Here is a 26,111-nt window from a genome sequence, read left to right on the forward strand (position 1 = left end):
AACAAAAGGTGCAGAAGTGAACCCGTGACAAACCATTCTTAACGTTAATTCAAACTGATAAAAATAGAAAACACACATATACACTTTATAAAAGTTAAAAAAAAAAAAATTAAAGAAAAAGAAAAACGTTTGACGTTACTAACCTTTTACTAAGAAGATTCACTTCTTGGGAACCAGGATTTGAACGCGGAAAAAAAGTTCAACGTCTAAAAACACAAACTGTGAAAGAAACGTTTCAGCGAAGAAAATAAGAATTGTACTCGTTTATAACTGGATTACAACCCTTGCGTACACTTTTTATTTATTCTCCCCTTCCCAAACTCAACTCTTGAACTAAACGCTGTCGCAGTCAGACACCAGAATCACACAGTAACCTTACAGCAGGAAACATCGAAGTGCCAGCATCACAGACCAATAGCTAGGCAAAACCTGACAAAGGCGTGATTAGAATGCAAAATTTGGTTGCGCGGTAGTGTTTATTATCGCCTCCCCGCGGCTGTTTACAGAACTATCTACCCCCCTGATTGGATCTCATCTGAGCGCCTGTTGTTACTTATAAATAAATGTACACGGTGGGAGGGAAGGCTAACTCCTAGAACAGCTCAGCAGGAAATCATATGAGTTACTGGCAGTGATGTCATCGTCAGTTTAATGATACTTACGTTCTCTGCACATTTCATTTATGAGTCACGAGGAAAAAAAAGATATACCACGTGAGCCTGAGGAAGCATTTCATTTTGACGTACAATAATAATAATAATAATAATAATAATAATAATAATAATAATAATAATAATAATAATAATAATAATTCTAAATTACAAATATGTGTAAATATCGGATGCTAGTCCTATTACGTACCGGTTTGTTAAGTGAGGTTAACGATTGATTTGGTCCCGCTCTTGCGAAAGAGTGTTTATGCGATAATATCGTTAGTTTCCATATCGCATTTTTTTTTTTTTTTATCCCCAAACCAAAACTAGCCATTTCCAGTCCGCGAAATTGTCGGAGAAAATTGTCGCAGGAGTAGGAGGAACCGTCGAAAGCAACATGAAAACAGCTGTTGACCAATCCCCAGCCGGTATTTGTGAGCTTTTCAAGGGCGGGAACAAGGAGGTAACACGCGAAAAGGCAGGCGAAGACAGGGCAGAACTAAAAAATAAAAATCTGTGTTGTACTACTGTTTCATTTGAATATCAGTGAATGCTATTACATACAACTACTACTACTAGTAATAATAATAAAATATGTTTATTACTACTACTACTACTACTACTACTACTACTAATAATAATAATAATAATAATAACAACAAGTATCTGCTTTTATTTTTAATGTGTAAAATATTGAAAAATATCCCACTCCCCACACCAACACCCTTTACTGTCCTTTGAGATATGTGCGATTTTTATCCTGTGTAAGGTGGAGCGGAGATGAGAGGATACTACTAACTAGGCAATGGTAAGTAACTGGCTGTCTTTCATTGTATTTAATAATTGCTTGAAATGTAATACTGTTTTCTCGCTGGTTTGGTGACGCTGCCTGATTGACTTTTAAAGAGCATTCACTGCGAATATATGCAAGTACATGTATTCTGTTGACTGCTTCAAACATTTTAAATGGTTTACATGGGAGATATAGTGTTCCGTCTATAGACAGTTTTCCGACTTAAAAATATTTTGGGAACCGTGAAAAAATGAGTGTTTGTAATGTGTACTGTAGCAATGGCGGGCATTGGCGGATCAAGACCTGATTTCATAAGCAAAAAATAAATAAAATTTACCGTGAAAAAATAGGCATTTATTTTCCTTACAATATTTCACACTGTGAATTCATGCTTTGATCAGCCCCGTGCATTAGGTTAATATGGCAATGGGGTCAAACAAATATATATATGTGTGTGTGTGTGTGTGTGTGTGTGTGTGTGTGTGTGTGTGTGTGTATATATATGTGTGTGTGTTTATTATGTTTTCTTGAATAAAAAAAAAGATATAACTTATTAATCATTTGAAGGTATCTGTGATTTTAAAACTTTAAATAATTATTTCTACTTAGTATTAGAAATTTAATGAAACACAAAAAGGTTTTGTCATTTAAGGTTTGCTGTTAACTTATCTCCTTTGTAGAATATTTATTTTAAAGGCAGCAAAATATGGAAATTGCATTAGCGTGTCAGCATAATTTTAAAAGGTTTACAACACATGTTGGTCAATGTGCCACTCAAGGTTGTTTTAAAAAATATATATATTTTTTGCTTGTTTAGTTTTGAAGGTTTAAATTTTTGCTTGAAAGACGCCCTTATGCAGGGTGACTTACAGAGGTAACAAGTTATTACAATATGGCTAAGAGATTACAATACAGCTAAGAAAAAAAGCAAGGGATAGGGATTTTTTTTAGTTTCTGTTTGCCCTTTTTTGTCAAATGAAACGGTTTTTGCAGTTATTGTGCACAGTGTGTTTGTTTCTGTGGGTTGTATGCATATGTGCTTTGTATTTGTAGTGTATAAGTACAACTACTATTATATAAACTGCAAAAAAAAATGTTCGCCTTGGTACCAGACATTTTCAGTCTTGGCTACTTTGCTCTGCTCAAACCCCGGGGAGATATTTGATGTATTCAGAGTTTTAATTGATTTAAATCATGTTTGTGATGCAAACTGTTTCCTGTGACGTCAGACCTTTGATACTTGTCCGTCCATCCGAAGTTGGGGCCCACCCAAATTTCCATTCCTAGCTGCGCCCCTGCCAAGACGCCTGGAGCATCGTGCTGCATTGTTCTGTCACTGTTATGAAAGCGTACGTCATTGTTTCCATGATTTTTGTAAAATTCCATACCGTGCCCTGGCTTGTGTCAGCACCATGCAATGCCAGCATCCTCATACCCGACTGGCGTGGTGCTGCCCAGAGCCCTGTTGTGCACAAGCCTGTATAGTAACTGCACAAGAACAAATATAAAAAAAAAAAAAAAAAAAAAGAAAATCCGTGCGAGTATTATAAAATTAAAATGGTGATTACAAAAAAACAAAACTTGGGGTGAATAGAACATCCAGAAACCAAAGTAACACTGTCGCCAGGATCAGTACCGGTACATATTGTAGTGGACAGAGTAGGGTAGTTGTATTATTATTATTATTATTATTATTATTATTATTATTATTATTATTATTATTATTATTATTTCTGACGAAAACCCAAAGCAAATTTAAAAACTTCATCTTGATGTTTCTGAGATGACAATTAGGCTACCGTTATAGGTATTACGTAATTTTGTTATCTACACAGATTTATACGTTTTGAGGGGACCGCTTGGCATGCTGACACGGTATAGCCCAAATAAAATGTGTGCTCCCTTGTACTAGAACGGTGGGCTTGTTCTTGCATGCCGAAAATTTGGGCTTCATAATGATTCTGCGGAGGCCTACATGTTGAAGTACTTTACGAGAGCAACCAAATGTTAAAAACTAAAAGTTAATATCTTTAAAGTGGTTAAAACATTCATACGTTCTTTATTAGTATTCTAGTTTGTTTACATTTGCTAGCCTCCAATTTGATCGCAGTTCAATGTAATGGAGCACTGTGCCTTTAAGGAATGAATACTTTGAAAAGACGTAGGTGACGTCACAGATGACATGCGAGTATGTCCATGGACTTAAAAATATAAATGTGCCGTAGTCGTAGCTTACTATAGAGATAAGAAATAAAAGACAATATATCTAAAAAGCTTTACCGTCACTGAAGGAGACACTGCTCCACATAAAGCTCTCTGTGAGTAGAAAATAGTTTATTGTTTTTACGTATTAAAGAAATAATACATATTGCTTTATTAAACATTTAACTCGAAGTGGTGCAAAAAAAAAGTAGTAAAGAAGTAAACTGGTTTGTGTGTGTGTCGTTTAAGGGTGCAACAAACAAACATATATTATGATAATAATAGGCATTATATCAAATAATATTTGATACTATAAATTATTAATTTTAAATTATTCAGTGTTGTGTGCAAGTGTGCAATATATGAGGTCAGCGGAGCATCTTCAGTTTTTTTTTGTTTGTTTGTTTTTTTTGCAAATATCAGGGTGTTTAGTGTTATTTTATTATTTTTTGTTTTACTATTTGCTTAATACGCTATAGCTTTCGACAAGTTCAAAGTTGTCTGTGTCTGGTTTAAGTACGGGAGCCCCACTACTTAAAACTCTGTAGTCTTAACTCAAATCTAAAATAAGCTATACATTTCGGTCGATCAAGTAATATCGATAATGGTATGTCTACGTTTGTGACCCTATCCTGACCTTTTACTTGGGGCCACCCCTAAAAATAAATACGATGTGACTAGAGCGCCCCAACTTTAATCACGGATATATACATCAACTCATTCATGAGTTCATGGATATGAGAAAAACCAAAAAAATACAGAAATGTTAAACTGAGAAGAAGAAGAAGAAGAAGAAGAAGAAGAAGAAGAAGAAGAAGAAGAAGAAGAAGAAGAAGAAAAATAAGTTGTCAAAATGTCTCTCCCATTCCTGGGTAGGGTATACAAACAAGTATAAGCACACCATTTGAAAATGAAAAAACCAAAAAACAACAAACAAAACCACAGGCCTTCCGCATACCCTAACCTGCCTCCTACACGTTCGGTCAAGTGCCGTTTGAATTTTCCAGAAGAAGTGACTTTTGCCCTGGAGCAAGAACAAAATAAATATTTTGAAAACGCAAAGCCCTCCTCGCTAATTATTTCAAATCCTTACCTTATACTTACAGTGTAATTAAAAGTATACATTACATTTCATACTAGTATGAAAGTCATCAGCTCATGTGACTCGTTCAGTGTTCCTTTCAATGTGATCAATATATATCTATGGTAATAGAAGCGATGTATACAATGAAAAGTACGTTGATGATATGTGATATTTTCTTAATTAAAAAAAAAAAATTAAAAAAATGAATACAGTCAGTGTTCTGTGTTGGGAGGGGTTAACCAACCAAATTCACACTTTGCATAAGGGGTTTGTCTGTTATATGAATTTATTTTAAAAGTCCCGCATTACTGGAAAATGCAAGTCACACTTCTGTAGTATGTGGTAAAGGAATGACCAGAATGCAGCTATGGGGCTGCATTGTTAACACCCCACACATGCAGCAAACCACTTAGCCTTCCGTTTACATTGCCTTTTATTTTCAAAGATGGGTTTGGCACATAAGGGCTTGTCTCTAACTAGCACAGCATCTGCCCCTAATTTCTATCATGATTATGTTTTCGTGCATTACAGGAGTGGCTGTCACAATCACACCCTTTTAGTTTAAGGCACAGGATGAGCATTATCAATGGCAGGGCTGTGACACTGTATGCCATTGCAAATGCTGCACTAAGGTGCTTTGGTGCACTATGAGCCTTTGGCAGGCTAAAACCTAACATTCTGACATATCAATGAGATTGCAATGGTATGACCAAACAATACACACTGGTAATACGTTGCATTACCTTTGCAAGGAGGCTGTGTGGTTAAAGAAAACGGCTTGTAACCAGATCCCCAGTTCAAATCCCGGCTCACTCACTGACTCATTTTGTGACCCTGAGCAAGTCACTTAACCAGTCTTTCAGGTGAGACGTTATTGTCAGTGACAGCTGTTATTGTCTGCTAAATAAACAAATAACAATTACACATTATTCAATTCCAATGATTGAAAACCCCTGAAAAACACACAGGTACAGTAAAACATATTGCCAGTAAAAATGCTGGTCAAAGACTTTTATAATGGTTTAAAGATACAGGGTCAGATATACAAAGCTTTTTGGTACCATTTTCTATACAACGGTGCTGGTTTTCAAAGTCTTTTACTCAAAAGTGTAAATTACTAATTTTTTCAAAAGGTAAAGAAAAACAACCTTTCATTTAACACAGTGAGAAATAAACCACCTAACTGTTGATTTTATTAGGAGTGTTGATTTCGAAACAAGAAAAGCTGTCGTTCCCTCACATTTACATTTACAGCCACCGTGTCCAATGATAACATCACTCTGCAGACTTCAGATAGTTTCGCAACAGCCATAGGAAGTACAACTAATCAGGATCGCCCTCTGATTACATGTATTGTGTGTGTTAATATAACATGCAGCATGTGTTACTGTGAGTATACAGATGCATAGATAAAGGAAACAGTGTAATACTGTAAATAGTAGCGGACCTAAAACGTAAAGTAGGATTCCCTACAAATTGGCAGCTAAGACATGACCATGCACACTGCAAGCAAGCTCCTTAACCACTATGCAACCCCCCCTCCCCCCCCCCTCCAAAAAAAAAAAAAACAACAGGTTAGTCTACATTTGTAGTTATATAGCTTTTAGCCTAGGAATCTAATGGTATGAGGCTGGTAAAATTGCACCATTAGCATATCAGTGTTTAACTTTCTATTTAAATGCTAATTGCCCCTTATTACAGAACCAGTGGTTTTCCCATTTCATATTGTTTAGTAAGGGCGATCCCACTATCCCTGTGGGACACCCACCATGTGTTTAAGAATTGAATTGAATGTATTTTGGGATTACTGTGGGCCTCTGAAATCTTTATTAATTCAATTGCCACCTGTGTAATTTTATCATTGCAGGATATGAATGCAGGTGGACAAGCTTTTCCTGTTGATGCACGAAACTTAAGGTCACGTCCTGGCATACAGCCACAAACAGCCAAGCCGTTTCAACGGCTGAGAAAGTGAGAGCTACTGTTCCATTGTGACCAGACAGCTGTGTTCTTAACTCACTTACAGAGTGGAAAAGTGGCAGGCTGAATCTCCATTGGTGTCTTTTATGTTCCAATTGGCAGAGTACGACCCCCCTGTCAAGCCTGTTAACCTTTAACCCCTGAAACCTTCAGTAGTGGTGTCCCAAACGATTGTGCTGTATTTCTGTACGAAACCAGCTATGAAAGTTATATGCAAGAGCTTTTTTCCCTCTTATTTGGAAATGAGCCAGTTTTGGAAAGTAGCCCAGTTTTTGGAAGTCATTTTCTAAAGCAGTACTAAAATATCAGCATGTCCCCAATAAAGTTTATAAGGTGTACACTGGAAATGCTCCAAGTTACCTTACATCTGTGTTAAAGACATGTAACACTACCTATGCACTAAGATCAAATGATGTGCCTACTTTTAAAATCCCTAAATTGAGATCTAACATGGGCAAACATGCCTCTGTACATCAAGCATCTCATCTTTGGAACTCACTGCCTTTGAACATAAAAACAGCCTCTTCGCAATACCTTTTTAGATCACTCATTAATATGTATTTTAAATCTGACCAGAGTTGAAAATCCTGTAAATGCTGACTATGATCATGTAAATTGGAATTGTTCAATTTTTTAATGCTTTTATTTAGCATTACTGCAAAATAAAAGCGTTTTTTATGATTAATTTAAGTGTTTTTGTCCTGTTTGAGTGATTTGTCTCTTTTTGCCAATTGATTTTATAATGTTATTTCTTGTCGCCTTCGCTTGCCAGGACCTCCTTGCAAATTAGATCTCAAGGGTTCTATCCTGGTTAAATAAATAAATGTGAAATTTGAAAGTAAAAAAAAAACAACCTGTGGACCATAGACACGAATGGTGCTCTGCTACATATTGAATTACCATGGGGTTAGGAAAATGAGACACAAAGACTGTGAGTCAGACAGTTGTTTTATTAGTGGTTAGGCGTCTGATAATATACAATATAGAAAGCAAACTCTTTTCTTTGGCTAAATAAGATGCAACTAGAAAAGGAAACATAAAGCTTGTCCATCTAAATGCTGTGTGGTCAATGTAAACATTTCGTTTTTTGTTTTTTTTTACATTTTTTTTTTTTTTTATCTGATCACCAGGATAGTCATGTAAATTGAAATAAAAAATACTGTTACAGCATATAATTTTACATGTGCCAGGAAGCAAATAAAAACAATGCTATTTCCCAAGTCTTTCTAACTGAATAGTATGTCAAATAACTGCTTGTAATATACATTGGGCACCCATTGATGAAGAGGCAACATCCAGGCTTGTATACAAGTAAATCTTCATGTAATCATTTCCTTATAGTGTGGGTTGTAAAATTATATTTTCTATCAGCTGCGTTGTCCTAATGTTTAATATTGTATCATGCATGTTTTGCATGATTCTCCATTGCTGTTTCTGCTTAGATCATGATTTCCCATGCTATACTGTAGTATTCCAGCAAAAATTGCCTCTGTTGATTGTGGGGAAACATATCAATGTTGCACAGGCTTCGGCGCACAATGCTTCTCCTATGGACTTCCATGCAACACTAATATTCTTCCCCAGTTTCCCCACAATCAGCATCTAGGAGGTGTTTTTTTAAGCATGTTTTGCTGGATTGGTGAGAAAGCACAAGAAATAATGATCTAGCGACTATACAGAATATACAGAACGTACAGAATAGAAACAGGTAAGAATTAAATATTAGGAACATTGATTGTTTCTGTAATGGTTAAAAGGAACAACAAACTGTTAGATTCAAGAAATAACCCAGTTTGTTATTTGAAAATATATTTTATGCTTGTTCCCCAGTTTGTTCTGCATCCACATTTTTTTTTTGTATTTGTTTGCTGATGCTTTTGTACAGTACAGTAATAGAAACATTACGAGACACTCGCTTATTTCATCAAAAGAAAAAAGGTACACCTGATTTTACTCAAAGAAGCAATTATATTCCGCGGTGAAAATGTAAAACTAAAATTCGAACACAGTACAGTATCAGCATTTCTTCACAAAGTCAAACCCTTTGAGCTCTCAAAGACATTCATAGAGTCCCAGGTATGGGAATACAGTTGAGCTAAAACCTGCACAATATGATCTCGAACAGGATTTTAATCTCATAAACCCCACTAGAGTCCTAAGCTGATTCATCGTTGTGTGAAACAGAGACCTATGCACTGGGGTTAACGTACTGTCTTAACTCTAGAGAAGTCAATGGGTTCTACGCAATTTATCTAAACTGTGGCTTACTGTCTAAATATTAAAATAGGCCCAAATCTGCTATTTTAATTACTTTCATCATTTAATCAATGGTATTTAGATCTGCCATCTTTTAGACCGAATTGCATTTGCAAGTTATAGTTAAAGCTATTAATTTATTTGATATACACAAGCAACCTGGCTCCATTTAGGTCTGCTGTGGTTTATACACTGATAGATCAAGCTTTGACGAAAGAAAAACTGAACAGGACAAACTGTACCTAGAACATAAGTTGTAATAGCATAAGTTGTAATCACAATCAGATTTGGATGGAAAGAGTGGGTTAGCTTTCTGCAACTGAAGTTGCTTGAAGGCTACAAAGGGCTTATTCATGAAGGTACATTACTATTACTGAAGATACAAAAGCAAGTATTTAACAATGAAAGGGATACAAAGCCTTGCAGATGTGCTTGGTCAATGACTACCCATTCTAGGCCAGCTAACCCTGCAACAGTAAATCATGTTTAACTGCAACTTATTCATTATTTATATTGCTGTATGTTAGCAGAAAAAGAAAGAAGCAGCATCTTTGATTATATTATATGCTATCATATTTTATAGTACAAGAAACAGACTGACGTCAAATCAGCTCTAGTGCTGGCGGGATCCCTTAGTTTATCTGCCCTCCGGGTCTCTCTGCTTTTCAATTACCATTTTCATATCCACAACATTAATACCTTCCCCAACTCTGAAACCATAATTTCCTTTCTAGAACGCAGTCATTTATATTATAATGACACTCCCCTGTATGTTGCTGCACTGTTGCACTTTGATTAAATTGCTCTAGTAGTAAATCAGGTTACTCTAAAACAGGTTTGCCACAATATGAAAAAGGAACTTGGACCAGGTACAAAAAAAAAACTCCCTCCGAAGGTTACAAGAAGTTTTTTTTTTTTTTTAGTCCTGCAGTCACTTCCCTTTATTATTGGCTTTATGACTTGAACCCATACCAACAGCTGCAAGTGCACGGCTAATTCTTGAAAAACACCCAGGCAAAACTAATCTACTAGGTTTTGGCTAACATCACTTCCCCTTTAAGGAAACCCTCTGATTAAAGCTTGTGGGTTTTTTTTCTTTTCTTTTCCCCCCAAACACATTTTTACATCATATTAATCAAAAAAACAGACTTTACTGTACAGGACATTTTGTGCTGTATGTGTTTCCAGCGCAACCTCCATCAAGGTGTTATTGTTTACCTTAAATCAGTGGTTCCCAACCCTGATTCTGGGGACCCCGCTGTGTCTTCTGGTTTTTATTCCAACTGAACTCTCAATTACTCAACAATACCCTTAATTGATAATTTGCTTAATTAGACCTTTTTACTTGTTTTCAACTCTTAAACTGCTGCAGATTTCAAGTTAGCTGTACTATTTTATAAGTATATTGAACTCTGCAACTGTTTAAGAGCTGAAAAGACAAAGGGGGTCTCCAGGACCAGGGTTGGGAATCATTGCCTTGTGATGGGTTTTATTTACTTAGCAATTCACGGCTCTTACAGTGATGTCTTCAAACACAGTTACGTCAATGGTGCAGCCATGGTGACCATATCTTATCAAGCACCTTACGTTCTAAATGATTATAATCAGCTGTATAATACTGAGGACACTGATGAAGGCATTACTGACTGTCTGTTTGATTAAGTTTATGTTTTTGCCTTATAATTGAAATATCCTGTAACAAACCAGACTTCAGACTTAATGCATTCTTTTCATGTCTAAATAAAGATTAATAATAATAATAATAATAATAATAATAATAATAATAATAATAATAATAGTAGTAGTAGTAGTAGTAGAAATGATAATACTGTCTCTACACACAATCAAGAAATAAAAAGTGACTTGGTTTCAAAGACCAAGGTTATTTTTTGCTTCCATTTACGGATATATATATATATATATATATATATATATATATATATATATATATATATATATATATATACATATATATATATATAATATTTATAATATTTATAATTTTAAACCTTGTTTAGATAATACCTGTATGTATTGGCTATATATGTACATGTTAGGATACTATATATATATATATATATATATATATATAGGGGCATCATTTCAGAATAATTTTGGGTGGCGGGCGGCAAAGTTGTGACAGCATTGAGCATTCTGTCCCAAATAGCACCATCATAAATGAGAAAAAACAGCCAGTAATTGGGACAGTTTACAACGAGATAGCAAGGCACGCTTTGTCAACATCGTTCTTAGGCCTATTCTTAAGATAAATTCTACAAAATGTGCAATGCAAGTATTTGTAAAGCACAGCGCTGGTTTATAACAAAGTCCAAATTGTCGTTCCACTCATTTTATAATAATAAAGTGTGTGACGTTACGGTCGTCGTTTTCACTGAAACTTGTGTGTTTTAAAAGAGGGTAAAGGCTTTAACAGTAACCAAATTGCTCTCCTGTCAGCTTCCGAAATCGCAGTAAAGTAAACATTTCACAGTTACATACTGTAACTACTGCTACATTCAACAAATAGCGGTACAGCATCATTTTTTTTTTTTAATTTAGTAGTCGCCAATTGTTTTTATCTTTTTTTTTCTCCCAATTTGGAATAGCCAATTATTTTTAGGCTCACACTACTACCACCCAGCACTGACTCTGGAGCGGCGAAGACAAACACACGCTGTCCTCCGAAGCGTGTGCCGTCAGCTGACCGCTTCTTTTCACACTGCAGGCCCAACATGCAGCCACCTCAGAGCTACGGCGTCGGAGGACAATGCAGCTCTGGGCAAGCCCGCAGACGCCCGGCCAGACTACAGGGGTTGCTGGTGCGTGGTGAGCCGAGGACACCCTGGCCGACCTAAGCCCTCCCGCCAGGGGTAAGAATGCAGTTTAATTCTATTTTAGAGCATTTTAGAGGGGGTAGCGTCTCGCGTTCATCTGAGCAAATTTGTCAACACCAGTCTGTAAGTATTGTTTTTGCCGAACTAATAGCAACATCTGTAAATGGCGGAAATATGTTAGAAAAATAAATCCATTGATTTTCATCTATAACATTGCCTAATCATTTCTTTCCATATAAATGCATATTTAAGCAATAAAAAAATGGGAGACATAATGTCATATAGATCGCCTGGGGGGGGGGGGGGCAAACCAAGGTCTGGGGGGAGCAACTGCCCCCCCCTGCCCTATAGCAAATTACGCCCCTGATTTTATATATATATATATATATATATATATATATATATATATATATATATATATATATATATACACACTTAATAATACAATTGTACATAATTCCATCCTGAAGGAACACACTATATATTTGTTTGTTATTCAGCTCAATAATGACAGCTATAAACACCAATTGCCAGACAATTGCAGTTTCTTTATAGTGCTTTGAACTCATTCTAACTCTATTATCTATCAATTCGTGTATACACGAATACAACCGGGAAGCTGTACTGTATATAGTCACTTATCAGGAAACGGTGTAACCAATTTATCAACATCACTTGACAGACTGACACATTTCAGTCCCTTATCACGATTCTCGACACTATATAATTATAGTGACTCAAATCCCCATCTCTTAATTCCATCCACTTATCGGTAGCCAACTAGCTAGCACTTGTGACATCAGTTTGCTGTATTGTTGTGTTTTTTTAAGAATTAAAATCTAAATTAAACATTATATTGTGTGTTTTAGCGCTTTAAAACTCTGGTAATACTTTCAGGTAGGCTCCCTCTACACAGCTCAACAAAGTTGCCTTTTTTTGTGGTTGAGAATATATTCATTTTATATTGGACTGTGTGTCTCTTGTTATTTTACTACGTGCTAAAACTCAGCTAAGGGCATGACCAGAAGCTTAAAAAACAAAATAAAACATTACATTGCACGCTGGGTTTTAAGCGGTTATAATATTAAAACCCAGATTCTGTCCATTATTTTTCAGGTCTCACAGTTCATAGTCCTCTGCTCAGTGTCACATCCTAGTCGCTGTCTCTATCTCGATCTCTCTTTTCAGCCAGGAAGGCATCCGTTTCCTCCGTCAGCTCGAGCAAGGCCTGCACCTCGGGGTTGTGTTCTTCCATCAGAAGCTCTGTGGTCTCCTCGTCCTCCTCCTCGCCCACCTCCACCATCTCAGTGCTCATCACCTCCTCCACTTCTCCATCCCGGAACTTCTTTACATGAAAGGTGAAGGGCGGCACTCTGTAGATGGTGGTCTTGGACCTGGCATAGACCGTGTGGTCTGGCGTGAAGGACTTCTTCACCTTCTCCTTGGAGGTCTTTATCTTCTCCTTGCGCTCGGTGTTGACCATCCTGGTGCCCAGCTTGTTCATCTTCTTCTCGATGTTGTGCCTGGTCTTCTCCAGGTTCTCCTTGGTCTTCAGCTTGGTCTTCTCCATCTTCTCCTTGGTCTTCAGCTTGGTTTTCTCCATCTTCTCCTTGGAGAAGACCTTCTTGATGTCGTCCACACGTTTCATGCCACTGCGTTTGATGCGCTCCGCCCGCGACTCCTCGATAATCTCCTCAATCTCCACCTCCTCGTCCGAGGAGAGCTGCAGCTGCTCCTGCTCCTGCTCCTCGTCCCCGTCCTCGTGAGCTTTGCCATGCTGAGACTCCTCCTCGCCCTCCTCCGCCACCTTCTCCAGATCCTTCAGGGACTTGGACACGCTCACCTTGGAGGGCACCTTCACTTCGTCCTGCAAAGACAGACGGAGAACGACAAGCGTGTAAGTGGTATGCATCACACCTGGGCACATTCATTTCAAGAGAAGAAGCATAATACAAAAAGTTTGTATTATGAAATTAATATCACAGAAATTAATTACCTGCCAAAAGACTGCAGAGAAGTATCGCACTTCTCTTAAATGCATAAACCTAACCATCATGTAAAATACTTAACACACATTATATATTCTACTAAATAAATAAGAACATGGTATGTTCTGTGTGCATGCATAAACATATATACAGTATATGCATATAGACAGTAGTAATCCTATTTACAATAGCTTTTTAGGTATAACTTTAGGAAACTGTCGTATTTTTGCTCAAATATAATCATTAAATAAAAAGAAGTGCCAAACTATTTCACCAACTACTGTACAGTACATGAAACTGCATTGCACTGAAATAAGTTTCTACCTGTTAATGTTACAACGGCACTCTCTGCTGGTTGCACTGTATAACGCTCCCAACATCTTGTTTTTTTCAGTCCCCAGCTAGTTTTAGCTGGAAGTATCTGGTACATGTTAAGTTATACTGAAACATACTTATAGTAGTGATGTGTAGATGTTATATATCTAAATTGGTAGAAAACACTATTCAAAATATTACATATAATAGTTTACTACAAAACTAGCAACCTTGTTTATGGTGTATTTTGCAAAATAAAATATGTAAGACAGACAGGTACAGCATTGTATAAAATACAGAATCACCTAAGAAATAAAAAAAGTAAATGAACCAGTAGTTCAGCACTTTACACCTGTTGACAGGTGTGTGTGTGTGCGCGTTTCTGGATCTAGTACTGTGTTTTTTTCTTTAATGTGTATATAGTTAATTTTGGTAATCTTTATTTTTTTGTTTACTTAGTATTTCAGCTTTCCGTATTTTGATATACAGTACGTTTGTGCTGTTACAATTTCTCAATGTTGACAGGTGTACATACACTGCTATTATTAAATACCAAATAGGCTCAACACATTTTAATTGACTCTGTTCCAAGACACGACTGAAAGCAAAGGCATGGTGAAAACGCTGTCTTGTGAAGTAATGACTTAAGTACAACATTTTTAAAGAAAAAATATAGCATTGTATCCTGTTATGTTCTGAATAAGAACAACAACGTTAGTGTAGCGGTCCTGTTACCTCACAGTACCATCTTGGCTGCTCTGTTCTGTAAATAACTGCCTGCTTTGCCATTCTGCTGCAGAGAAGTCAATGTGCCAGTCACACCTGGCACTGAGAGCTGACAGCTGGCTGTGTTCCACTGGCCTGTACTGGTGTAGGACGCCCAACACCCTCCCCAGTATAAAACACTCTATAGAGTGTTTTGAATGTAAGTTGATAACACTCTAGCGTGCAATGAGAGTACATTCAAAACACTCCAGTATACTTTGAATTCACGTTCAGAACACTCCCTTTTCAAGTCCAAAGCACTACGTACCAAAAACACAGTCATATCAATAAATAGTTTAATATAGGCTACATATACCATGTTTTCTAATAACTGCTTAAATAAATAAAACCAGCTACATTTAATACATTTAGCCTATTAGTTTTATTTTGTCAATGTGTTTTTTGTTGTTAGCAGACTATATATATATATATATATATATATGCTCAAAAGAAAGTGACTATGTAAAACAAAGAAATGTATTAAAAACAAATCTTAAAAAAAGAGGATACAAAGAAAGAATTATAGAGACAGAGTTAAGAAAAGTGGATAAACTAAAAAGAGATGATCTACTAGATTATAAAAATAGAGATAAAAAGGTCAAAAGAGTCCCATTAATAATGACTTACTCTAAACTTTTGCCCAATATTTCTAAGATAGTTTGGAAACACTTGCGGATTCTACATAATTCAGAAAAATTAAAAAAAGTATTTCTTAAGGCCCCAGTTGTAGCATTCAAAAGAGAAGCTAATTTAGGTGATATGTTAGTTCACAGTAAACATAAAAGAATAATTGACAAAATAGGTTCTACTAACATATGCACTAGTAGATGTAAAGTGTGTAAACACATAGACAAACGTAAAAATATAATTAAACATAAGAACACCACATATCCACTAAAAACTAATACCTACTGTAAAAATAGCAATGTTGTTTATGGAATAGCCTGTGAAAAATGTGATGAAATCAAATATGTTGGAGAGACTGGAACTACTTTATATAAAAGAATTCAGAACCACCTTTCGTTAATTAGAAATAAAAAAATGAATGAACCAATAGTACAGCACTTCACCAGTCAGGGACATGACATAAATGATGTAAAGTTTGTAGTATTAGAACAGCTCAAATTAGACAATGCGACATATAGAAGAATAAAAGAAAGTAAATGGATAAATAGACTGAACACGATTATGCCAGCGGGACTCAACAGAAAAGAATGAACTAATTAACTTCAATAAATATATAACATTTAAATAAATAAACAAAATTCATTCAAAAGTTGTGCATGCTGATGCGCTGGGGAGGCCAAATCTAGACTGATCCTCAGAGCCAGCATTGCATGACATAATAAAAATATAAGTTTATGTAAAGTAGTGTTAATTGGAATTAATACAGATTCAAAGATAGAAGTAAAAATTATGTCACAATATATAGAACACCATTACATCATGTAAGAATAAATCATGAATTTGAATGTAAACAATAACAAGTAGTTGTCATGCCGTCAAAAACCTATAAATACCTCCAATGTTTGGATTCAAACACAGGCTCCCTTGAGAAAGATATGTACAACATATCGAAACGTTGGGCAGCTGGCTCTTTGAGCTAAAATATATATATATATATATATATATATATATATATATATATATATATATATATATATATATATATATAGTCTCAATAAGCTACTATATATATGTATATATAGTAGCTTATTGATCCCAGAATCTCATTAAGCAGTTTTTTGAAGGATCCCAGGGTGTCAGCTTCAACACCATTACAGGGGAGTTGGTTCTAGACCCTCACAATTCTCAGTGTAAAAAAGTGCCTTCTATTTTCAGTTCTGAATGCCCCTTTATCTAATCTACATTTGTGACCCCTGTTCCTTGTTTCTTTTTTCAGGTCGAAAAAGTCCCTTGGGTCGATATTGTCAATACCATTTAGAATTTTGAATGCTTGAATCAGATCGCTGCGTAGTCTTCTTTGTTCAAGACTGAATAGATTAAATTCTTTAAGCCTGTCTGCATATGACATGCCTTTTAAACTCTGAATAATTCAGGTCGCTCTTCTTTGCACTCTTTCTAGAGCAGCAATATCCTTTTTGTAGCGAGGTGACCACAACGTATTAACTTATTGTAAATCATAAAAGTGATGTTGTTGTTTCTAACACTCATTGAAACCACTTGATTGTAATTCACTTTGTCCACAATCAAAACGACGATTGGGATTTTTAGTTAGCTTGAGAAGGGATTTGCTTCAGTAAACTAAAACGACAAACCTACAATAATATCTCCTATTTGAAAAAAGTAAGAACCAGGTCTATTTTAATGGTCAAAACAATGGCAAACCTTAATACCGCCACCCTGTACATATATATTTTTTTCAGAACACCAGTAAGGTGTGGTTGAAATTTACTGATCAGGAAAGATATCCTTGGAGACTGGAACAGTAGCTACATATGGACTGATATTACAACTCCCATAGAGTTCTTTCAAAACCTTAGTTCTGATAAGTAGCAGATGTGTCATCCGCATTCAGTTTTCTTTAAACTTGTTTGGTTGTCTGTGTTTGGTGAGGAGGGGACAATACAGTGTTTCCAGTCCCCCCTCTGCACTACAGTAGTAGGGAGGGGTGGAAATAACCTTAACCCCCCCCCCCCCCATTTTCCTGTGCTCTATCCCTAGATAATGATTTGACCACACAGTTTGCTAACTTTTCCTAATTGGATAATTATATTTTCCACAGTTCCGTCATCTGCCAAGAAATTAGCTAACTTTTACCGCTTTGAGTCAAACTTAAATCGATCCCATGCTTCCCTCTGCTGCCAAAAAGCCCTTACTGGTTTCTATTTCTGTAATGCTAATTGTCCCATTGTTAGCTCTCTGGACCAAATAATAAACTTAATCATTAGTTTGATATTTTCCATGCATTATGTTAGCAATGGCATTGTGGAATTAAAAAAAAACAAACATCACATACATTTTTTTTTTTATAAAGTTAATGCTTTAAATAAAAATGCTTTAAATGTTAAATAAAGACACCAAGACAACACAATGCAAATTCTGGAATTTAAAACACTGCAGATTAGATTTGTGCAAGATAGTGAGATAACCTGCCTGATTTGGATAAGCAGAAAACATGTTTTCTTACAAGCCTACAAGCGCATGCTTTCAAAGTACATGCAGAAACAGTAACATCTCAGCGAGCGTGAACTCTGGTATGTGAGACTTGGAAACGAGATTGTGGAATTTCCATATCCTACAGACACTGAGTCATACCGCTCCATCCCCCATTGTATCCCAATTCCAGGTTGTGCGTTGTGCATTGTGCATTGTTCTTAAAGACAATGGAAACACCCACAGGCACACCAAAAAAAAAAAAAACTGAGCTATTCTGTTCACCTGTGGATACATAGAAAAAACATATGCTTCCTAAAAAAACAAACCATATTCTCAACGTTGGACAATACAGAGGAACTAGAGAACTGTTCCAACATCAATTGGCTTTACTTTAAGCAGAAAGATTTATTATGGAGCAACCAAACGTATAGTCACGGTATCCAAAATATATGTTTTTGATATGCTTGAGTTTAGGAGGTTCATAATTACAGACAAGAAGACCAATTTTCTCATGGAAATGCACAGGACATTACACTACTGCACCCAGCACAGCAGTGAGTGGAAATACATGCTAATGGGGCCAAGTTTCAGAAATATGGACAATCTATTGGGAATCATTTAGCTTCTTAGCAGCAGCTGTTGCTTTTAAAGAAAAAGCCCCTCAGCTGCTCTTCTCTTCCCATTTGATAAGCCACGTACACTATATAAAAGCTGACCAGGCCTTTGAAGTACATATGGCAACTGTACTGTACTGTACCATGCAAATCAAAACCACTACAACGTAACAGGCACACTTTGATAATAATCCCCCTTCCCTTGTCTGGGTTTTACCCTGAAAGCTTTTGATACAATTTCTAACTCCCCTTCTTTGACGTGTGGTTTGAACATCTGGTTAGCCATCTGGATGCAATTGAGTTTTCCAAAGACGTTTTCCCATAGTTCCATAGATAAATAGTGTGCTGGTCCTATGGAATGGAATGACAGGACCGTCCCCCTAATCGCTGGGTTAGGTGCTAATTTGATGTCAAAGCTTAAAAAAATTAGTCCAATAGTCCAAACACAGTGCCGTAGTTTCAAGGAAACTGAATTGATGCATGCATTTCAGCTTACCCTGGTAAAACAGAATGCCTTAGCTCAGATATATCTCTTGGTGAAATACTGTATATATAAGGTAAGCTATATAAAGTGGATACTGCTAACTGCACGTTCAATATGCTTACCTGTTACCTTACAGCTAAGGCAACAGGAGCTAACAGCAGTGTGTCAGGGAGCCTTTGATTTCATCTGAGCGGGGCATAGACTTTATCACGCAACTATCAATCACCTGTTCCCTGGTCTGGCTGGAAATAGAAACTGGGGGTGGAGGGGGTAGGGTGGGAGATGTATAAGAACACAGCTGCAGGAGAGCACGGGGGGATTTATGAGTCAAGGCTGTATCATTCAAGGCAGGGGGCTGAATAGGTGGAATCCAGTTGCAGTCACGCAGACTGGCATGAATACAAAAAACTTAACTTTCAACTATCCTAAGAGTCTGAGGCTATACTAGAGTAGGAGCATCAAGCGAAGTAGTTGGAAATGTGCTGTACATTGCTAGGGCTTTATTTATTTGACGGCAGAGAATTCGTATGCGATTTTCCCTTTAAGAAAAGAATTAACCACCAGGTGGCACTATGCGCTATAGAGAAATCCTATTAGAATGAAACAATATAAAACCCAACATTTTTCATTTGAAATGGCCTACCGTCCGCCACAAAGCCATCGGGTATAGACGTTCAGAATACTGAGCGTTCAATATTTCTGGGTCCCAAATACTGGTCTCGTATTTTGTTTGTTTTTGTGGTCTCAAGTAAAATAAATAACTCGTTTCACAGCAAAACATTTTTTTGTCTTAACACACCTGGTCTCAGGACCGAGGAGGTTAAAAAGGAAAGTGATTCAGTCTCAGTGCACACTTGTACAACTTCATGTTTTAAGGTTTTTGTATTCAGGTTTTGTCCACTTACATATTTCTCAAATTTTTGTGTGCATGCTACAAATAGCACAGCCTTCATCTGCTGTGTGACAAGCACTCCTCAGGAACAGGGCTAGAGCTGTCTTTCGAGTTACATAAGGGTAATCTGTGCTATTTGAGTTACATGAGGGTAATTTGTGCTATTACCATAAATGTATTCTTTAGTACTTTGATGCATTACCATTTACCATTCAATAGCACTCAAAGCATCTTTTATGTTGATGTACTTTTTAAATGTACTCATAATTAATTTCCCCTAATAGCAGTGTGGAGTAGTGGTTAGGGCTCTGGACTCTTGACCAGAAGGTTGTGGGTTCAATCCCCAGTGGGGGACACTGCTGTTGTACCCTTGAGCAAGGTACTTTACCTAGATTGCTCCAGTAAAAACCCAATTGTATAAATGGGTAATTGTATGTAAAAATAATGTGATATCTATATAATGTGAAATAATGTATAATGTGATATCTTGTAACAATTGTAAGTCGCCCTGGATAAGGGCGTCTGCTAAGAAATAAATAATAATAATAATAATATAACTGCATTGGAGGTGGACTAACTAGTCTTTTACTACAATTAGCTCTGTGCAGCATAATAGAATTGCGCATGTATTAATAAAACCATTTAATATAAATTCACTATTCTATTCAACATGTTTAAGCTTTGCAGTATATTTCTGCCTTTACAATCCATGTGTGCAACAGCTCCTGAACCACATTCTCTGTGCCAGACTGCGACAGACAGCGAATGAATCCGAGTCAACAATCTCCCTCCTGACCTGTGAGGGCGCGGTATAACAGGAACAGTGTGCCCCGGACTGGATGGTTTGACAGTTCATTCCAGGGTCAGTCGGAAGTCGGCCATCCAAAAAGGGGGAGAAGCCACAATACTAGAAGTCAGCGCCTTACTGCGATAGGCGTTGTGTCAGTCATGGATTGGAGGAGATTGCACTCGCTACCAAAGGGGGGCGTGACTGAAGGTACATCAGGGGATGTGGCCGAGCAATCTGTTCCTTTGTTATGGTTACGGACGGATTCCAAAAACTGTAAACTAACCGTGAGTGTTTTTGTGAGTGTTTTGTTTTGTATTAATAGTGTTTGCTTTGTAATTAGTAGACAGCTAACAACTGGGAGCTGTCGCTGTCAAGCCAGCATTCAGCCCGGATTATAAATACTGCACAAGTCACAATCACTGTATTCACCACCGACGCGGGAGCACCGCGAGAAAGGACTCGGAGCCGTGCCTGTATAATTATTAATACATTGCTGTGTAGTTGCCAGCGTTATTATTTAATGATGCCAAACCGTGCAACAAAACTGTTTGACCCGTGAACTCTGTTCGTTGTTGTTTGAGCATTGCATCACCTCTACACCTGCGCACTGCAAGCCACTTTGCCACACAGTCCTTAAAGGGTTAAAGCTTACCTTTTTTTTTTATTTGTATATACACCACCCCAAAACAGAGCTTTTGATGCCTAAATAAGGAAACACCCAAACCTTAAAACATCATATTGCAATGCTGTGCATCTCCAAGCTATCATCTATAACAATACCACCTTAAATAACCTTGGTGTCAGATTTCCTACAGGGAATCCCATTTTGTCCAGGATGTATGCGTAAATCTAATCCATATGACATTTGCCTCTTGCATGTATCCTGGAATCACACAGCTCTGACACAGACACACTTTGCTCATTTATTCAATTAAAAAAAAAAAAAAAAAGCGCCAACTTCCCAGCGTTCTATTCATGTGTTTGTGATGTAATTTACTACAGAGTTAATATATTACGATCCACTGTTCCTTTCTATTTAAGGCATCGTGGTATTGAGTCTATTTCTCAATTTATTTTCCTTTAATTCCTCTGTATTGTACACTATTTAATTTTATTTCTTCTAAACCAACAAATTGTAGGCCATTTATGTTATGTTCATTTTTTGTAAAGTGTTGAACTGTTGGTTCATTTACTTTTCGTTTTAATACAGAAAATAAGTGATGTCATATATTTGTTAATTTCTGGTGCAAAAGACTTTCACATCTAAGGTTAAGGTAGAGAATTACCTAATGCTGGGTGCAGTAAAACATGTAATGGGCTTCAGTGTATGGCAGTGACTGAACTCTCTCACTCGTAATACACCCAGGGGAGGAGATGATATGCATCTCAATGGATCTATCATTAAATGGCCTCTATCTCCTTATCTGGTTCTAACCACAGACGGCAGGTCTGGGGTTTATTTCGGGTGCTCCTCTGTCAGTCACAGTTCCAGGCAGCTCCCTGGCAACCAGCCACCTGCACATTCCACTGGAGTAGCAACAGATACACAGTTCCGTTTCTATAGCAACAAAGCAAGGCCACGGAAAAAAAAACAACAATAATAAGCTTAAATTGTTATTTTAACATGTAACCAGGTGAAACCAATGAAGAGAAAATGTGGAAATGTTTTTCACTTGTTACAGCAATAGCCTTATAAAAGAGTACCACAGTAAAAGCACAGCAAAGTGTAATAAAGCACTGTGAAAGCAGTGTAAAGTCTTGAGAAGTATGGTTAAGCCTATTTAAAACATGGTAAACTATGGAAAACGCATAGTATAACCATGAGAAAAGTATCGAAAAACTTAAACCATACTGTGCAAATTTACTGCAGTAAACTTATATAAAGGTACACAGCAACAGCGACATAATTAAAGTCCACTTTAAAATTGAAACTATTTTACTTAGAGGAGCCCAATTTCAGTCCTGGATGGCCCATCCACAAATTTAAGCTTTAATATATACAAGGAGATCTGCAAAAGCGGTCGTGGTATTAGATCATGACAAAATAATGTGCGCAGTAGATACTGAAAAAATAACATAAACGCTTTAAATATAGACTTTATACATAATTAAAACCATTCTGCTGCTGTGTGTGTGCGTGCGTGTATGCGTTTTGTTTCACAAATGAATATTTTTACAATACGCCCATATGTTGTGAGCTTAGCAGCAAGACAATAGGTGACAAACAGTAAAGGGAGCGTACTGATTGTGTAGTCTGCCATCTGGTTTACGCTGCAGATTTATTCTGCACTTCTTTGACGCTTAGACAGCGAGGCACTGTTTTAATGACCTAAACAGCAATCTAACTTTATATTAATTACAGGTTTAAATCCTGTTAAAAAAAGAAGAAAACACTATGGAAAACAGGCCATTGACCTGCCACTGTGTAGATCATTAAAATAGACCTGCTCTAACCACTGTGACAATTCAACTTCAGTGAACTTTGGCCTTAAATGTGTTGATTATTAGCACAGGGTTTAGGTAAACTATACGTTTTCATCAGTGTAAATGACACCAATTATAGCAGAATGGTTTCAAACCAGCTGTACTGTGTGCAGTCCACCAACTAAGACTAGCTACATTCCCAGAGTCTATTTTTAAAATGACTCTACGATGATCAGAGGAAGAGTTATTATGGCTATTTTTGTAACAATAGTAGGTCTGTCTTTGGGGGTGGGGGGGTGGGGGTGTTGGGGAGTGGTGCATGTGTTGCTTTATAAATCTGCTTTAAAATGCACAAATCATTAAGCTCTATATCGATTATAAAGTATCTGTCTTTGACCCTTGGTCAAATAAGCATATACAATGTAAAGTAAGAAGGCGAGCGATCTGAAGCCAGTATCTGTGCAATCCTTCTTTGGTGGGCAGGCCAACAGTTCCCTGGTAAGAGTTTACGTGGAAATCTAGTAAAAAGCATAGCAAAGTGCAGTAATGGAGAGTGAAAGCATTTTAACGCTTAGGCAAGCTTAATAGAACACAGGGGAGTACCAGCACATTTTGGTACAGTTATAACATGGTATTTGCGTATCATAGTCAAGAGAACAGCATGGTAAACTGAAAAAATGACTGTACAAACATATGGTAGACTGCAAAATGACTATGCAGATTTACCATGGGCAGTTTTTTAAGGGTTAAATTTACCTGTCCGATATGTTGAAAATATAAATAAACTGAATACATTACAGGAGCAGCAAATAGTATCTACATAAACTCCCTCTCTGCGATATTACTGTCTGATGATGTCACTGCATGGCAGTAGACTTCACAGTCCCTTCGTATGTGCTGTACACTTTCCTCAGCTTATACTGGAAGGCTTAAATGAATACTTTATACCACAGCTGTCAAACCTTTTCGGTTAAAAGAGCCATACTAATGTTCTTAAAGAGTCATGAAAAAATCAATATACTGTAAATTGCATGCAGAAAAAAAAGGAAAGACTGATAACTTTAACATTTTAAACATAAATGCACAGTTAAAAAAACAATTAATGCTTGAATTCCCTCGTGATGACTCACGGCTAGTTGGTTTTTAAATGCCATTCTGTTGCTACAACAATCCAAACATTAAAGGACTGGGGCTGTTCTTTTGTTAACATTAATGAGGCAGACAGTGTCATGCTCAGCTACAGGCAATACAAATCTCATTTCAACCCACAGCGTTTATAAAGCATTCCTAGTTTTCTAGAGATTCCTAATCATTTAATTGTTTTCCCTTCTGTTAAGAGTTATCCCTCCCTATAAGCCCAGACATACTTTCCTTTAAGTGTCTGCTTCAGAGCTGGAAATTACAGGTGTTGCAGAAACTTGCCATTCGAAAATTATTACATTTGTATCCATTGCCAAAAAAGCAAGCAGAGGTTTTTTTTTTGTCTTGTAAAAGTTCCATTGCTGCAGATTTCCTTTTTAGGAAAAAGTTTCTTTCAATGCCTTGACTAATATAAAAGGAGAAAAAAAAATTGTCATATATGGCATTTTTTTTAACACACTTAATAAATTGCAGATACTTTTTTTTTTTTTTTTAAAGAAATAAATTCAAGAATTACAGATGAGAGTTGATACGTTGTGTGTAGGGTGTCTCTAATCAAGGTTGGGGTCAATTCCTGTTTTTCAATACCAATCCCTTCGAAGGAATTGGAATTGGAATTTATATTAGAGACATAATAATTGTGATTGTTTAACTGCATTCATTTGATTTTAATTGACTAACAAACAGTGACTTCAATTTAAGTCATTTGTTGCCACCGTGAGAACTCATTTTGACAGAATAGTGCTAATTGCAATATTGATCAATGATGTGTTGGAATTGATTAAAATGGAATTAGAAATAGAATTGGAATTGAAAAGCAGGAATTAACCCTAACCTTGCTCTTAATATAACAAATCATTTTGCAGTTTTGGCGGACAGACCCTCCTCTTGCCTTCAAACTGAACTAGATGACAACAATTGCAACTACAAAAACAGCATTAGCTAATAGAATAGACCCCCACTTATATCAGGGTACTGCTTCTACAGAGCATTATCTCTTGGTCACGCTGGCTCAACTAGCCTGGACTGGGTCCTTTGCTCCATAACTACCCGAACACACTGCTATCTGCAGCTCATGGTGAAAGTGCTGACGATGAATCACAGGCAGCTGCTTCTCATCCAGCTGTGTCTTTTCACAGTAGCTCAAAACAGCTTCTTTCATTTCATTTCAAAGCCTGGAACAGGCAGAGATTTTTTTTCTTTTAGAGTGCCCAATTATTTTACCCCAATTTGGAATGTCCAATCATTTTTTCCCCTCACCGCAGCAGTTCCCCACACAGCTCAGGAGAAATGACGTTTCAGTGGGTGTCCTCCGTCTCCCACAACCGAGCCAGCTTCCTCTTTTACACCCAGGAACTCGACAGCGGATGTCAGCGAGCTACCGGCCTCTGGAGGTCAGGTGCAGGTGTCCACTTTTGAGCTCACTGAGCGCCTGGCCAGTAGGATGAAACAGTCCCTGCTGGTTTTGCCTCCCTAACCCATGGGAGCACCAGAGCCAATGCAACACTCCCTTCTGAATACCCAGCTAAACTGCGCTGTAGGACTTTTACCAGGTGAACCAAATACAGCGCTAGTCATCAATACCAGATGGGGTGAGGTTCACTTCCACATCACTGCAAAGAAACATGGTATGAGATATGAATAAATGTTTAGGTCCTGGTATGGCTAAATAGACAGAGATGGATGCCGTTCTGCTGCTGGGACTAATTTAAGCAACTGGACTCTGAAACAGGATATAACTGCCATTCCATATGCTGTATTTATATTCAAAGCGCAA

The 26,111-nt window shown here is 37.0% G+C and overlaps 2 protein-coding genes across 5 annotated transcripts in view; both read right to left on the reverse strand.

Moving 5' to 3' along the window:
- Window positions 1-471, reverse strand: part of LOC117433411 (signal transducer and activator of transcription 3-like) — a 32,457-nt gene extending 31,986 nt beyond the window's left edge. For 2 of the 4 annotated variants that reach the window (XM_034055652.3, XM_034055650.3), the window contains exon 1: window positions 144-471. The gene's annotated coding sequence lies outside the window, so the exon portion shown is untranslated. The remainder of the gene's footprint in view (window positions 1-143) is intronic. The other 2 variants (XM_034055651.3, XM_034055648.3) reach the window with 1 other exon arrangement.
- A 7,171-nt stretch (window positions 472-7,642) lies between these two features.
- The window catches only part of LOC117433276 (caveolae-associated protein 1-like), a 28,826-nt gene continuing 10,357 nt past the window's right edge, over window positions 7,643-26,111 (reverse strand). The window contains exon 2 of the mRNA XM_034055394.3: window positions 7,643-13,669. Coding sequence (XP_033911285.3) covers window positions 12,956-13,669 — 714 coding nt within the window. The 3' untranslated portion in view covers window positions 7,643-12,955. The remainder of the gene's footprint in view (window positions 13,670-26,111) is intronic.

This window comes from Acipenser ruthenus, chromosome 33 (genome assembly GCF_902713425.1).
Source record: "Acipenser ruthenus chromosome 33, fAciRut3.2 maternal haplotype, whole genome shotgun sequence".
NCBI lineage: Eukaryota > Metazoa > Chordata > Actinopteri > Acipenseriformes > Acipenseridae > Acipenser > Acipenser ruthenus.